Source organism: Sparus aurata, chromosome 8 (genome assembly GCF_900880675.1).
Source record: "Sparus aurata chromosome 8, fSpaAur1.1, whole genome shotgun sequence".
NCBI classification, from domain to species: domain Eukaryota; kingdom Metazoa; phylum Chordata; class Actinopteri; order Spariformes; family Sparidae; genus Sparus; species Sparus aurata.
In genome coordinates, this window is record NC_044194.1 from 18,017,621 (window position 1) to 18,031,801 (window position 14,181).

The 14,181-nt window shown below is 44.3% G+C and overlaps 1 protein-coding gene across 2 annotated transcripts in view; it reads left to right on the plus strand.

Moving 5' to 3' along the window:
- Window positions 1–1,354: 1,354 nt before the first annotated feature.
- wnt7bb (wingless-type MMTV integration site family, member 7Bb) overlaps window positions 1,355–14,181 on the plus strand; it is a 36,443-nt gene continuing 23,616 nt past the window's right edge. The window contains exons 1-2 of one of the 2 annotated variants that reach the window (XM_030427216.1): window positions 1,355–1,598; window positions 9,523–9,749. In XM_030427216.1, coding sequence (XP_030283076.1) covers window positions 1,528–1,598; window positions 9,523–9,749 — 298 coding nt within the window. In that variant the 5' untranslated portion in view covers window positions 1,355–1,527. Of the gene's footprint in view, window positions 1,599–3,999; window positions 4,548–9,522; window positions 9,750–14,181 lie in introns of those variants that run through there. The other variant, XM_030427215.1, reaches the window with a different exon arrangement.

Genomic DNA, 14,181 nt, shown 5'->3' on the forward strand with positions numbered 1-14,181 from the left:
ACCGTCTTACCATCTACCTACTACTTTACTGGGAAGGTGAGTAGATAATAACTGCAGTTTCATTTTTGGGGTGAACTTTTTCTTTAAAGAGGACTTTCTGGAAAAAAGTCTGAGAACTATACTTAAATCTGAAGTTGCTGAGTGAAAACGCCCGAGGAAAACTTATTCCAACAATATCAAGAGGGTGATTTTAACACGTTTCCTTAAAAAGAGTTTAACTTCACTGTCACACACACACATTCAGACACCTTTTCTTTAGATTATACCTGCATCTAACTACACAACTCTTCTGCATTTCTCCGCTGGTTCTGGTTCTGATTCTTGACTGTCATGCAGGAGTCGCAGTGACGGGGTTCGTCTCTGTACCGCGTGTTTCCACCAGAGGGCGTCTTCCCAGTCGAATCCTGTTCGTCCCAAAGGGGCTTTTTGACTGTGTGTCCTGAAACATCTGCACAAAATTCACATCACCCGACTCAAGCCCCCAATAACGGCGCTATTAATGTTTTGTTTATGTTGTTTTGTTCATGCATCGTGCTGTAAATTCAACCCCGACTGACAGACCTCCACTGGCACACACTTCGCCCTGACGCCAGTTCATTATTACCAGTCATTATTAGTCATGCGATGGTGTCTTTTTTTTTTTTCTTCGTTCATACAGCTGGAAAGCCGTTCCTAGTCTGTTTAGACTTTATGGGGCTTACTGTTGTGGTGAGGCGCACAGCTGATGGGGTAATGCCCAATGTTGCAAGCGACAGGCACCAGCCTCGCCTCGGCCTATATAAGGGCCATTTCACTCGGTTGCTTCTTTAGTTTTTCTGTACAACAACTACACGTGTTGAGCTCAGACTGCAAAGCCCATCCCCATTCCCTGAATATCCATGCTTGGAGGAGGAGGAGGAGGAGGAGGCGTGCAGTCCCTTTTGTTACCTGTATTAGAGTACCTGGCCGCTGCAAGTTTAGTGACATGGACTGAGTTTTCACGATGTCTCCAAGGAATAGAGAACAAGAAGCTCTGAGCTGAAACCAAATCCACAGGGCGCTGCTGTGGCCAGTTTTTCGTTTTGTTGTTTTGTTTTTTCTTCTTCCCTCTTCTTACCTGCACGGCGCAGCAAATGGGAATTGCTAATTAGGGCTCTGCCGTGAAAAAAAAAAAAAGTGAGGACGACTAGGAGGCACTTCCTCCAGAGAAACTCATTCACCCTCTCAGGTCCGACCCTCTCTCGAGTTTCATTTCGGAGATCCCGTCCACCTCACGGGTCGCCCTCCCCCGCCCCCCCCCCCCTCCCCCCTCCCCGGCACCTTCAGCATCTCACCTGTGCCCCGCCGGACCAATGGATTTCGCACGGTCGAAGGTTTCAAGGGCGCTTCAGCTTCACGTCGCGGAACATAGGCGGTATACGTGCATCTGGAAGGGTTAGGGAAAGCCGCCAATGTGAAACGAGGGGGTAGAAAAAACAAAAACAAAAAACAAAAAGCGTGACCACTGTATGTTACCGTGCATGGCCTCTGGACGAAGTGGTACCGATCATGCACAAACCCCTCCGAAAGCGGAGTCTCTACGTGTTCCTGTGTTTCGGCATCATCTACCTCAGACTTGGGTGAGTTCTCTTTTTCTTTTTTCTTTTTTTCATTACCTGTGATTACATGCGCGGAGTCTTTTCTCCACATGCGCGAACCTGCGTGTGTGAAATCCATTGCGACACTCTTCACAGTTCAAACTGTTTACAGGAAAGCTTCGAGCTGCCCTCTGACCTCACGCTTCCACAGAATTCCGCAGGTGTATTTTTGTGCGTTTCTTTTTGAGAAGAGAAGTATGTTCACACATTAGATCCGAACGCTTGCGCTCGGGGAATGCGTTGTGCGTAAAAAAAAAAAGAAAAAAAAAAAAGGGGGCAGATCGGGTCTCATGCCAACAAGGCAATACGATCGATTCGTATTCGCTGTCAGAGGGCTATTAAGTTCACCTCGTGAGACTCCGGCTCCTTTTGTCGCACAAGATAATTTGAGCCGCTGTCTCTGCTCCAGATCCAGCTCACCCCTGCATACCTTCATTAATAGCGGGCGGACTGAGTTGTATTTCCACATTCCATTGCCCAGACGGAGTTTTTTTTTTTTTTTTTTTTTTTACCTGTTTTGCAATACCTCACCTTGATGCATAAACACAGAAGGGCTCCTTTTCTCTGCTGCCCCTCTAAAGCACGACCACGCCAGGGACCCCTTCATACAGGCTCACGATGAATTCAAGCCTTCTGTTTTGCACTTTTGTCCAAGTGTGTTTGTTTGTGCATGCATGCTGTGTACAGTCTCTACTTTTTCTCTGCTCAATTGTGGAGTAAATCAAAAAACTGTTCACTTAAAGGGGCACCGTGTAGTTTTTTCTTTTGGGAGAACACGTTCAAACTCAGAATTAATGAGGTAGTAATGCAAACTCAGCTATATTTCTCTTTGCCATATGTGAATAAACAAGCTGTTCTCAGAGGAAAATATGGTCCCCAGAACACTGTTTGAAGCTGGAATGGTGGCAGGGTCCGCCACATATAAACAAGGCAATACAGTGTGAAATTGTCCTTCAAAGTCAGTTTGTTTATTTGGTTTATTCGGCCATGAAAACGAAGAGAGATTTAAACAAATCAGTCAAGTCAACAGAAGCTGCTTCTGTTCTGATTCCCCCACTACAACTACATAATGCACCTTTAAACAGGGCCTATTGTAACGACACTATGCTTATAATAAGCTCTGGGGGACTGAAGTTAAACAGGTAAACATGCAACAGGTCTTACCTGCCAAATTATGATGCCGGGGGAGATTGAACGCACAGTGACAGATTAATCATCAGTATAATTTGGCAGCTTTTCTTGAATATCTTTGAGCAACTGCACATGAAATGTTCATAGTTATTCAGTGAGGTATAAGCTGCTGCTACATGGAAAGAAAAAGTCCACTTATCAATAACGCTCTTACTGTTCTTGTAAGTTTTCTCAGAGATCCCAATCCCAGCCACACACACACACACACACACACACACACAAGAAGAAGCGTTGGCCCTCCCTGAGAGCACCTCATGTGGAGTGAAGCGTGTAACTGACAGATGCTCATATCACATGACAGTAGCTCCAGTATGGGTCGGTGGGGAGGGGGAAGAAGAGTCACCCATCTCCGTGTTTACTAAGCCTCGGAATTAGCTCATTCCTTCCATCCTTTTTACTCCGGCTAAATCTTTCATGGCACCCTCTTCATTTACAGTGACTGGAGCCTGCAGGTGTTGAGTGAGAGTCACGATGCTGTGGCGATAAAAAGCCCCTGAACCCCCCCCCCCACACACACACACACAAAAAAAGCCCTGCGACAAAATCTCCCCAAGTATTGTATATGTCTCTCTTCAGATTTAATCTCAGGGAACACACTGCTATTCTCTTTCTTTTTTTTTCGTCCCCCCCCCCCCTTTAAAAGTACCTTCACTTTTTTTTTTTTAGGAATCCCACAGTCTGATGTGATTATTATATCATTTAACAGCACGGCCACAAGAAGAATATTTGAATCCAGCCATTAAACGCCATCAGAGCGCAGCAGTCTGGAGCGGGAATATTACAGACGCCTATAGGAATATTACGGTGTGACCACGGCACATAATAAGGTCACTGAAAGTCACATTCGAGCACCGCAAGGGATGGTTTGATGTCTCTCAGGACATGTAGTAGGAAAAACTTTTTTTTAAAAAAGGAGCACAGCACCGTGTGACCACTTTCACGCAGAAACATTTAAAAACCGTATTGGTGCGTAATTACGACGCCAACTTGTTGATTTTACGGACACATCCTGTCAGAGAAATGTGCTGTTTGTTTTTTTCTTGCACATGGAGCTGTGATGAAGGTGCGAGCGTCTGTGTTTGTTTATTTTCGGCTGGACGGTGGAGTGGGGTGGTGCTGGTGGTGGTGGAGGAGGAAGAGGAGGAGGAGGAGGAGAAGGGGGAGGAGGTGGGGGTGTGGAGGGTGACGATGAATGAAAACCTCCTGCACGTCCAACGGGGGTATCGGATCAGTGTCACCCTATTGTCCCGCCGTGGCAAAGTGGGCGGATAGCAGTGTCTCTCGCTGCCCAATGGCAGGCACGACTCATGAGAGTGGAGAGAGGCACTTTTCTGCCATGCGAAATCCCTAAAACCATCATCATTCCGGCTTGGGAACCCACAGTACTGTGCAACAGCCTCCGCCGCTGAGAGATGACAGAGCCAATCTCAGCGCACACACGGCCCTGGGAGCTTGGAGCTGCGTAGAGCCACCGCGCCAGAGACGAGGAGAGACGCACGGCACCTTCTTTTTTTTTTTTTTGATTTTTTTTTTTTTTTTGTGTGTGTTTGTGTGCGAGAGGGACTCTAAAGCCGGGAATTAACGGAGTTTCTTCAGCCTGCCTGCCTGTCCGCGTCGTCTCACTCAATCCGAACGTGGCCATTTGCTCAATGTCATCATGATCATCTTCTCGTCGCGCAGTGTACTGCTGTCAGTCTATTACCCGCAGATCTTCCTGATCCTGACGAGTGGCAGCTACCTGTAAGTTTGAGCCAATTAACTGGGGTCCTTAATTAACTTCAGGGAGGGCGCGCGCTCATCCTCAGCAGCGCAAAGGCGCACGGGTGTTTCGCCTCTGCTCCCGTGCAGCTTTGCCGGGGCTTTATTTCCCTTTTCCTTCTAATCACTAAACAGCCGGTTTTCTTTAGATGGTTTTGTTTAGTTTTCTGCGTCCGAGGATTGGAGACTCATTTGAAGTTGTTCATATCGTGTGATCGGCGCAGGGAGCAGACGCAGCAGAGGCTCAACTTTACGCAGCGAATGTGATTTAATTGTAGGATATTTTTCACACACCTCCTCGTGTTATACAAGCATTGAATCCCATACAGAGAAGTCATCAGTGGAAAACGATCCACGTGGGAATAAACTAATTAGGTGAACCCGCTCGTGTGCCGGCGGGCGAGCGTGGCTCGCGAGAGATGGTTCGGTGTCGCAAATATTTTAAGCAGGATCCGAAAAAACAGAACACTTTGGTGACTGCTACACGGATCCGTTTTGGCCACAGAGTGGCAGAGATGTTCAAGACAATTGGATGCTGAGATTCTTTTTCATGTGAGGAGAAAATTCAAACAACACGGATGCGAGCACCGTTAAACTGTCAGAGCATGTGAAATATCCTCTCCGTGCGTTACCTCACCTCTGGTTAATTCTCCCTCCGCGTTTCGATGTTATCGTTTTTGAACCCACATCTTAAAAGAGAGAGAGAGAGAGTGTGTGTGTGTGTCTGTGTGCGCCTGCAACATGCACGTGCACGCTGTAAGTGCGCCGCGGCTCTGAATTAAACAGAGCAAAGACTCTTGCAGGAGAACACTAGCTTTTCTTAAAGCTTCCAAAATAATTACTCACCCATGCGCCCTCGCTCCCTTTTCCTCTGCTGCCCGGAGACCCCAAACCTGACGCTGAAATAGATGTGGTTTTTGGTTTTTCTGTTAAAAGTGGGCTACACTGCTAAGAATAGCCATGGCTTGCACATTAAAGCTACATACCATTGTTTGTTTGGATTATTTAAGCATGTTTCCTGTTGAGCATTAACCGCAGAAAGCGCCTGGAGAACATTTTAAACACGGATGCGAAATAATGCAGCGCATCAGAGCTGCACATCTTGTGTTGTGGAGTGTGAAAGTGTGAAATTTGTAGAGCTGTGGGTGGCAAAAGAGCCGTCAGCAAAAGGATCTGACCACGGAGAGGGTTGGGGTCATCGCACTCCTCACACTTCAGTATCCAGGAATTTCACACTTAATGTTCCAATGACAATAATCCGACCATGTTGGCTGTGTTTTGTTAATATCACTCTGGCCTAACCAGTGTGCGACTGCTGATAGAGTCAGAAAACCGGATTGTGATATCGAATTAAACACCCCCTTGGCGCTATTCATCTTAAAGTCCTGTATCTGTAGATGAGCAGCAAACAGGGGGAAAAATATTCAGCATCAAATTTGGTTAGTCTCCTTCTTGAAAAAGAAAACCGCGTTTATTCACTTGACTTAGTTAAGTCGTGTCTCTGGCTTTTTTTTGTGAGTGCATTCCTCGGTAGGAGATGCATGCCTGGGAGCTTAATAGTGTGTCAGTTAGGTTCAAAGTGTTCCATGTGATGGAGTAGGTGTCTGCGAGCACACTGTATGCCATGACGTAGACTATAGCTTCTCTAAAGGCCAAGCTGCCCTGTGATGGGATCAGCGAGCTCCTGACCGCTCTCACGATTTCATTTTGTCTGTTTTTTCATTGTGTTTTTCTACAGAAGTTAATTTAATTGTCGGGTCAACCTGCGAGAGAGATCTATTCCCCTGACATTTAATGTTGAATGTCGACATATGTTGTGATCAATATACGTAGACATTCAAAGATAATCAGATTATTAGAGATAAAGATGTGTGTCTCCTCAAAGTTTAGAAGTGAAGCTGTGGTTGACAAAGTCCCTGTGCACAACCAGCTTGTTGGTGTTTGATGAATCCGACAACATCACTTTTTGGATCAAAACTAGGGCTGCATAAAGGTCAGTTTGTTTGTTCAGCCATGAAAACAATGAGAGTTTGTTTACTTTATTTGTTTGGGCATTAAAAAAAATCAGTCAGTGAAGATCATTGTCTTCTGATTAAAATTTCTTCCCCCAAAACTACAGAGTGCACCTTTAATCGCAATAGCCTCAAAAATATAACTGATTATATTTAGTATGCGGTGCTGCAGAGATGCCATGGGCCTATAAATCTTGTCCACCAGATGTGAGCAAAAAAATGTTTGTTAGCTGAAGACCCCGGCAGATGTCACATCATCATGATTTCGATTACTTTCAGTGAAAATATCAAATTGTTTGTGGCTCACATCTCAGTCGCAGCCTCTGTCAGAATGATCCAAACATGCAGACCTGATGAAGAAAGAGCACTAATGTGGCCTTTCCGAGTTCATGCCAAAATTTTGGATATGCACCTCACAATAGCTGCATAAAGCTCACACTCGCCATGACAGCTTCCTTAAAGGTGCACTATGCAACTTTCGTTTGCTTGCAGTTTTGGTTATATAGTCCTATATTCTTGGAACGGCTGTAAACATGTGGCTGTAAAGTGCATCCAAAATGTTAGATGAAGAGCTCTCTCTCTTTATTTTTGGTTTAAGGCTTTAATACGGACTGAGGTCGGTGATCAATCTGCACACTTTGCATCCGTTACACTCCAGATCACTGCTGTAGCTGATACATGAAATACACAGTCCACACGATGCAGGAACTTCTCCTTCACCGGCATCAGCCACAGCATCGATCCTGTGACATTTCCAAGTGTTGTTGGCGTTCCTGCTGTCGCCCCGGGTCTGTAACCGTGGGTGAGTCGTCCCCAAGCTTGCTGGCGTACACGCAGCAGAGCATACGCTAAGCAAACAGAATCGCATTTGTGCACTTTGATGATTTCGGGGATTTAAAAGCTTAGCTCTGGAATTCTCTGTTTGCTGTTGTCTGATGGTTTAGGTTGCCAGAACGGTAGACTGTGATTCTGTGAATTTAGCAGGTGAATGACGTGAGAAAAGAGCCGAGGGGGGAAGCTGTTAAGGGTTTCTGTTTGTCAGGCTCAAAAACAACGTGCTTGCACCGAAATATCGGAGATATGAAGTGACTCAAAAGTATTTTATTGGCCTTTTGGATTTATATAAACACACCAGTTCCATTTGACCATAATGTTTATGATGCGAGATGGTGAACGTCCTAATGAGCTCGACCTTTCGGTTTGTACATTCGAGTACATGTCATTGTTGCCATGAGCGACCGCATATACAGCGGAGGGTCACGGAGGGTCAGTGGAGTTCAAGCCTGTTTAAAAGCAGGGAGAGCAAAGAGGGTCTGAGCGCAGCAGCATGTCTGAGTGCTTACTGAAGAAACGCTGGATGTGTTTGATGCACGGCGTGTTTTCTTCGAGGCATTTTACTTTTTAGTCGTATATAATTTGAAAGTCATAGTCTTCTGTCGACGGTGTAGAAAGATTAATCACGTCCTATTAACATCTTGCTTGTGGTTCTGTCTTTTTTTTAAGAATAACAGATGTTACCACGGAACATATTGCACTGAAAAACAATAAAAAAGAATCTTCTTAGTTCAGCTAGAATCTATGGTATTTTCAGAGCAGGGTTTGCTAAATCAACAGTGTATACAATGGCACTTTCCCTTTTACACACTGTGGTACGTTCCCCTGACTGCGACGAGGGGACCGGGAGAATGTCTGCAGCCTGGTAACGCATATGCGCCTCGCGGCAGTTAGGATTTATTTGAACGTTTGTGTTTGAAATTGATTTATGTTTTTTTTTCTGCCTCTGTGGAGAAACTTAAAGAGCCAGCAAAAGAGTAAGCCTGATCGTCCAAGAGCGATTTCTAATCATAATCATCGATTTCTGTCATTGTTTTTGGTCAGGGGGGCTCCTACGCAAAAGGATCCACAGAAATCATTGTGTGGGTTTCTCTTCCTCAGTGCCCCTCGAGCGTTCTCCGTTCTCGCTTCTCTCACGCCGCCGTTGCTTTTTTGCTGACACACAACGCGCCAGCGTTAGCTTGCCCCGTTTTGTGGTGAAGCCTTTGGAGGTCGACGTCATACTTCAAAGCCCGCGTTTGCCTCCGCGCTCATTTATGGCTCCCCATCCCTGACATGTTTGAAAAGTCTGTATCTACATGGTTTTCGGGGGCTATAAACAGAGCCACGGAGAAAGTCAGCGCCTTGTTTGGCTGTAATCTGTTTCGGCTTTCTCGTTGGTTGCAAAGCCATTTTCAACATGTGTTTTGATATCATCACATCAAGTGATCAGATGTTATGGTGAGAGCTGAGAGGGAGGTGTGTCAGTTATTGTACAGCACATGAATACCCTACCAGTTCAGGCAACCAGTGTTGTGAACCTTTAATATTTTCCATGCAGACAAGCCTGAGGAGGTGGCTGAAGTAAAAACAGTCTCTTGTGAATTTATAGGCAGCGTTTCACACGATTATACGAATCAGAAGGAATAACATTTTGTGTGACGTTTGGTTAAAAAGTGGACTCTGCATTCACATCACAAGACACTGAGCAAGTGTATAAACCGTCCTTGCATAAGAGTCAAGTCTGGCAGCATTTCACGCCACCATGCTACCTAACAATTAACACAAAAACCACAACTTGTTACTCAAACTCCCGCCATCCAAACCAATGTGGAGTGGCGTTGTCAGCAGTCAAATAAGCATTTTGTTTTCTCTCTCTGGACTGTTTTAACAAGTTTCTTTTTTTTTATGTTTTCAGGTTTTTTGATTTACCTCTAATCCATTAAATAGCAGTACTCATGCAGTGCAGCTTTCACTTCACTACGGAATGTACATCAATCACTGGTCGAATTGAATCCTGTTTCTGGAGAGTCTCACATAAGTGAGTCAGTCTGACCATCCTTTGGAAGTCCTAACTGAGTCTCTGTTTGTGTGTGTGTGTGTGTGTGTGTGTGTTTCTCTTTCTCTGGCAGGGCCCTGTCCTCGGTGGTGGCTCTGGGTGCCAACATCATCTGCAACAAGATTCCCGGGCTGGCACCTCGCCAGCGGGCCATCTGCCAGAGCCGCCCGGACGCCATCATTGTTGTGGGCGAAGGTGCCCAGATGGGCATCAATGAGTGTCAATACCAGTTCCGATATGGACGCTGGAACTGTTCGGCTCTGGGAGAAAGGACAGTCTTCGGCCAGGAGCTGCGAGTAGGTCAGTCTGGGTTCTATCGCAAAAAAAGCGGAAGGGAGCGTAGTGTGCTGTGTGTGTGTGTGTGTTTGTGTGGCTGCCTGTGTTGAGCTTTAGCTGTTGGAAAGAGGACATGCTCTGTCGTTTCTGCCAGTAATCACTTGTTTCATTCTCAAGTTTCTTCGGTGTCGAACATCATTTATTAGAACTAGGATTGAATTTAGGTTTGTAGCGTGGATGAAGTTACTTTTACATGAAAGATGCACTATGTATACTTTTTTAGTAACTTTTTTTGGTTATGTAGTCCTTTGTTTTTGAACGACAGGACCTCTAGATGGAAGATGTGCTGTTTTTGTCAACTTTTTCGTTTTAATGTTCAGAAACAAACGGCTCTAAGGTATAAATATTTTAACTGGTATTCAGTGTATCACAAGCTCCTCCTCTTTGTCTGTTTTATATGTCTGAAAAAAGTTGTGTAGTGAACCTTCAAAGCTTTGGATTTAGGGTTAATGTCATCTCTACTGCCTGACTCTAGTGGTTGGAACTTGACTGATGCATCTTAGGCAGAAGAGCGTTGTACAAACTCTTGGACGTGGACGGGTTAACATGTCTGGGGAGCCCGCAGCAAAAATGTGGCCCCCGTTTGTGTGTATAAACTAGGTTGTGGTAGTTTGATTAAACATAGCTGCTCATAAAAACAGCACACATTTAATAAAATTGTTAATATATTAAAATGTTGACCAAAGGAACGGCAATTAAAGCAGGCATCGCTACAGGGCTCGTCTTGATTGATATTAGACTTCTCAGGCAAATTTGCACTCCACCAAAACACCAAAAAAACTAATCAGCATGAAGCAAGCAAACTCTGAGTTTCTGGTAGAGATAGATGCAGTCGCCTCTGTCTTTATAGTCAGTGTCTTGATCACAACATGGATGAGTAACACGTCATGTGCAACAGCCTGTATCAACACTGAGTAATCTAATTCTGATAAAAACAAGTAACTAAAGTTATCAAATAGACTTAGGGGAGAAAAAAGTACAATATTTGCTTGCAAATGCATTGGAGCGGAAGCAGAAAATGAAGTTATACCCCATGTCTAGATGTTGATACTAAGATCTTTATTTATACAGCTACTTTATGTGAGTCTGATACAAATATTATGGTTATGAGCGTCCTTTAATACTAGTAATCAATATCTGTACTGGCCCTGAAAAACCACATCAGTCAAGTTTTTGGATCTCAAATCCTCCAGAAAATTCCCAGAACGTCTATAGTAAAGTACAAAGTTCAACATTTGGCGTTGCAGCTGTCAAGAACGACATGTTGGATTTGAATTTGCCTCCGGTATGTGCAAAACACTGCTTCAATCAATGGAACAAACTGTCACCAGAATATACTAGATGTTGTACAGGATCATATCATGTTTTTGTAACGTTGAAGCAACTTAGGAAGGTATTTGAAAAGGAACATCGAGGTTCATGAGGTTAAGGTTTGGAGTGTTGTGTAAGGGATTAGGTCACTGCTTGAGAGTATGAATGTTATCAGTGATAAATCCTCAAGTGTGCGTGTGTGTTTGTGTGTGTGTGTGTGTTCACAACGGTTGGAAACACCCTAAAAAAAGGGGGGGATTATAACTTGGATGTGTGTACGTTGGATGCCTTTATAGCTGCCAGTGACTGTCATTGTCATTTGGTAATGATCTTGAAGTTGACAGTGATAATACCAGTGGCTTTCCTGTCGAAGAGGGATGAGGAGTTACATAACGCGAGTTTCGAGCCATCCTATTGTTTCAGATTTTGAGAAACAGTACCAGAAGAGTATCAAAAAATGTGGTACCAGCCCCCGACCCTCTGAGCCCCATGAAATATGGCTGTTCTCAAGCCAAACCCGAGCTGCACACATCACACAGTCAAAACTCAAACCAGTAACACACAGTCTCTTTGACTCTCTATTGTATAACCATTTGCGTTGGCATCGCTCAAGAGGGACCTCATATACTTCTGATTCCAGCCCATCTTAGTTGTCCTCTTTTCAATTGACAATGTTGTATTTCTCCAGCGCGCTCTGGTTTCTGTTGATGTAGGTTCTGCATTGAGCCTGTTGGTTTGCAAGCATGCCGCCCGTCGCTGGCGAGGCCAAAGTTATGGAAAAGCTACCGAACGGCGCTGGAGCTCTAATGGGGAAAACGTATGGTTGAAAAATGATATCGCAAATGAGGAGACAACTAATGGTGTTATTGCAGAGAACGCTTGTCGAACCAAAATAGATGGACACATCTGTTGTTAATCGGGCAAAATTGGTTGTGTCCATGCCTGGCTGGCTCATGGGAGTGTGCACATACATGCAGAAAATGACGTTAAGCAGACAAACATTTACATTTACGATGCTGTTGTTTGGGAGACTTGGCATTCCGCAAACCTCTTTTGCGTCGCTTTTGTTTTACAGAGACTTTTATGTATTTCCTTTCATTTAGAAGATGCTTTGTTGCCATTACGTTGCGGTCGGGCTGCGCATTTAATCCAGTGGCTCTGTTAACAATCACTCCTCCTAAGGAGTAGCTGAATTAGCTCCAGCTCCCTCTCCAAAAGCACTTTTTTTCTTTGTTGTGAATGTGGCGCTTTCTTTTGTAATGGAGCTCATGTTGTTTTCCTCAACACTCAGCATCGCCTTTCCTCCTCCTCTCGGTCTGTTCTGTGATGCCCTTCTGAAGGGCGTAGAGATTTAGGACTGATATTAGGCACTTGCTCAACTGAAGCGTCCTTTTATTTTTGTTGTCAGATGTTTGTGTTTTTACGCATTATACTGCTCACCCAGGGTGCTTCCTCCAGCGTAAAAATCTACGCTTAGCAGTTTGGATTCACACAGTCTAGTATTTGATGAATCTGATTCACGAGGAAAGTCACGTGTTGGTGCTCAATCAAGCTGTGGCCATTCTGCCCGTCTGCAGTGCTACATCTACATCCCATGATGGCATCATCTAAATTTCCTGCTCCCCTTTGCTCTTCTTGTTTGGTTTCCATAGTGGATCTACACAAATAAATCCTTCATGCGCCCGCACTGAGCACATCACTGTTGGTGTCCAGTTCTGGTCAGAAAGCGATGACTACTGGGCGGCCCTGATTGTCCAATAATGATGGGACTTGGTGGCCTTCTCAATAAAGTATTCCAATGATGACGTCTTCTCTTAGTCCAGCGTAGAACTTGATTTTTGCTCAGTGTTCCCATGACGGCTTTGATTTGGGTTTGCTTTTTTTAAATGTATTTTCTTATTTCTCCTCTCCATTATAATCACCACAAATCCGATGCTTTCTTGACGTATTTGAATCATTGGATTCATTGATTCAGTTACGTCATTGGATCGCTGGATTCATTTATTTTTACTTGGTAATGAAATTGGCGTTGACGTCGATGATTCCAGAGACTTTTCTGTCGAAGGGTGATGAGGAGTGCTATCACTGTTGTCCTGCAGATTTAACAATACGAGAACAGTATAATAAATGACAGTACAAGCACCCGGCCCTCTAAGCCCCATGCGATATGGATTTATTCCTCCGCTCCACAGTTGCCAAAGTGAGAAAGTGTTGCATCGTTTGTGCCTCTTGACAGTGATGGCATATTGGCGTAAACACCATTACAAGTCTTTATCTATCAGGCCGGCTAACGGCCCAAACAGAGGCTTGTTCACTGGTTCTGTGATGGGTATGTAGGTTCATGGTTTTAGGAGGTAACTCTTGTTCAAAGGAAAGAAAGGAAAAGAAAATCTGTGGTGTTGAACGCATCAGTAGCTTTATACACACGGCCACTGACACACAAATATCATTGTGTAATAAATGTGTTATTGATAAACTGTGGTGAAATGCGAGCCAGAAGTTCAGATGAACAAAAAAGCCACTCACTGACTGGAACATTAGTGGAACAAAAACATGAGGTTAGATTGAACTGAACTGGATTGAGAAATCTTCTCGTTGGTGGCCCTTACCTCATTCTGAGAACACGAAACACGACAACTTGAGCCTCTTTTCAGCTCGCACAGGTATATAATGTGCCTAATGACTGAGCTGCGAGATGTGCTGTTCCATATTGCACAGTTAAAGTAGTAAAAAATGTGTTAAGAATATGTTCAGAGGGATACCACACAGACTCAGAAATCCAAAAAGTATCCACAAATCTCTTGATAAGTAATGCTAATGTGATCATTTTAATCATCTTAGTTTCTGATGTTTTGGGGGATCGTGATAGATTATTAGAATATTTTATGGACTGTATGAGAGGAGCGAATCACTAGTTTGATTACATTCATGATCTAATCCACCTCATTAGAAGAGTAACAAGTGAAAGCACAGGAACAGTACATTACAACCCTCTGCACTGTCAACGTGCACATGTGCACAGCCTTGGTACTACAGCAGGACATTTACAGCGGAAACCAGTTTATGACTTCTCACTTATAAAATA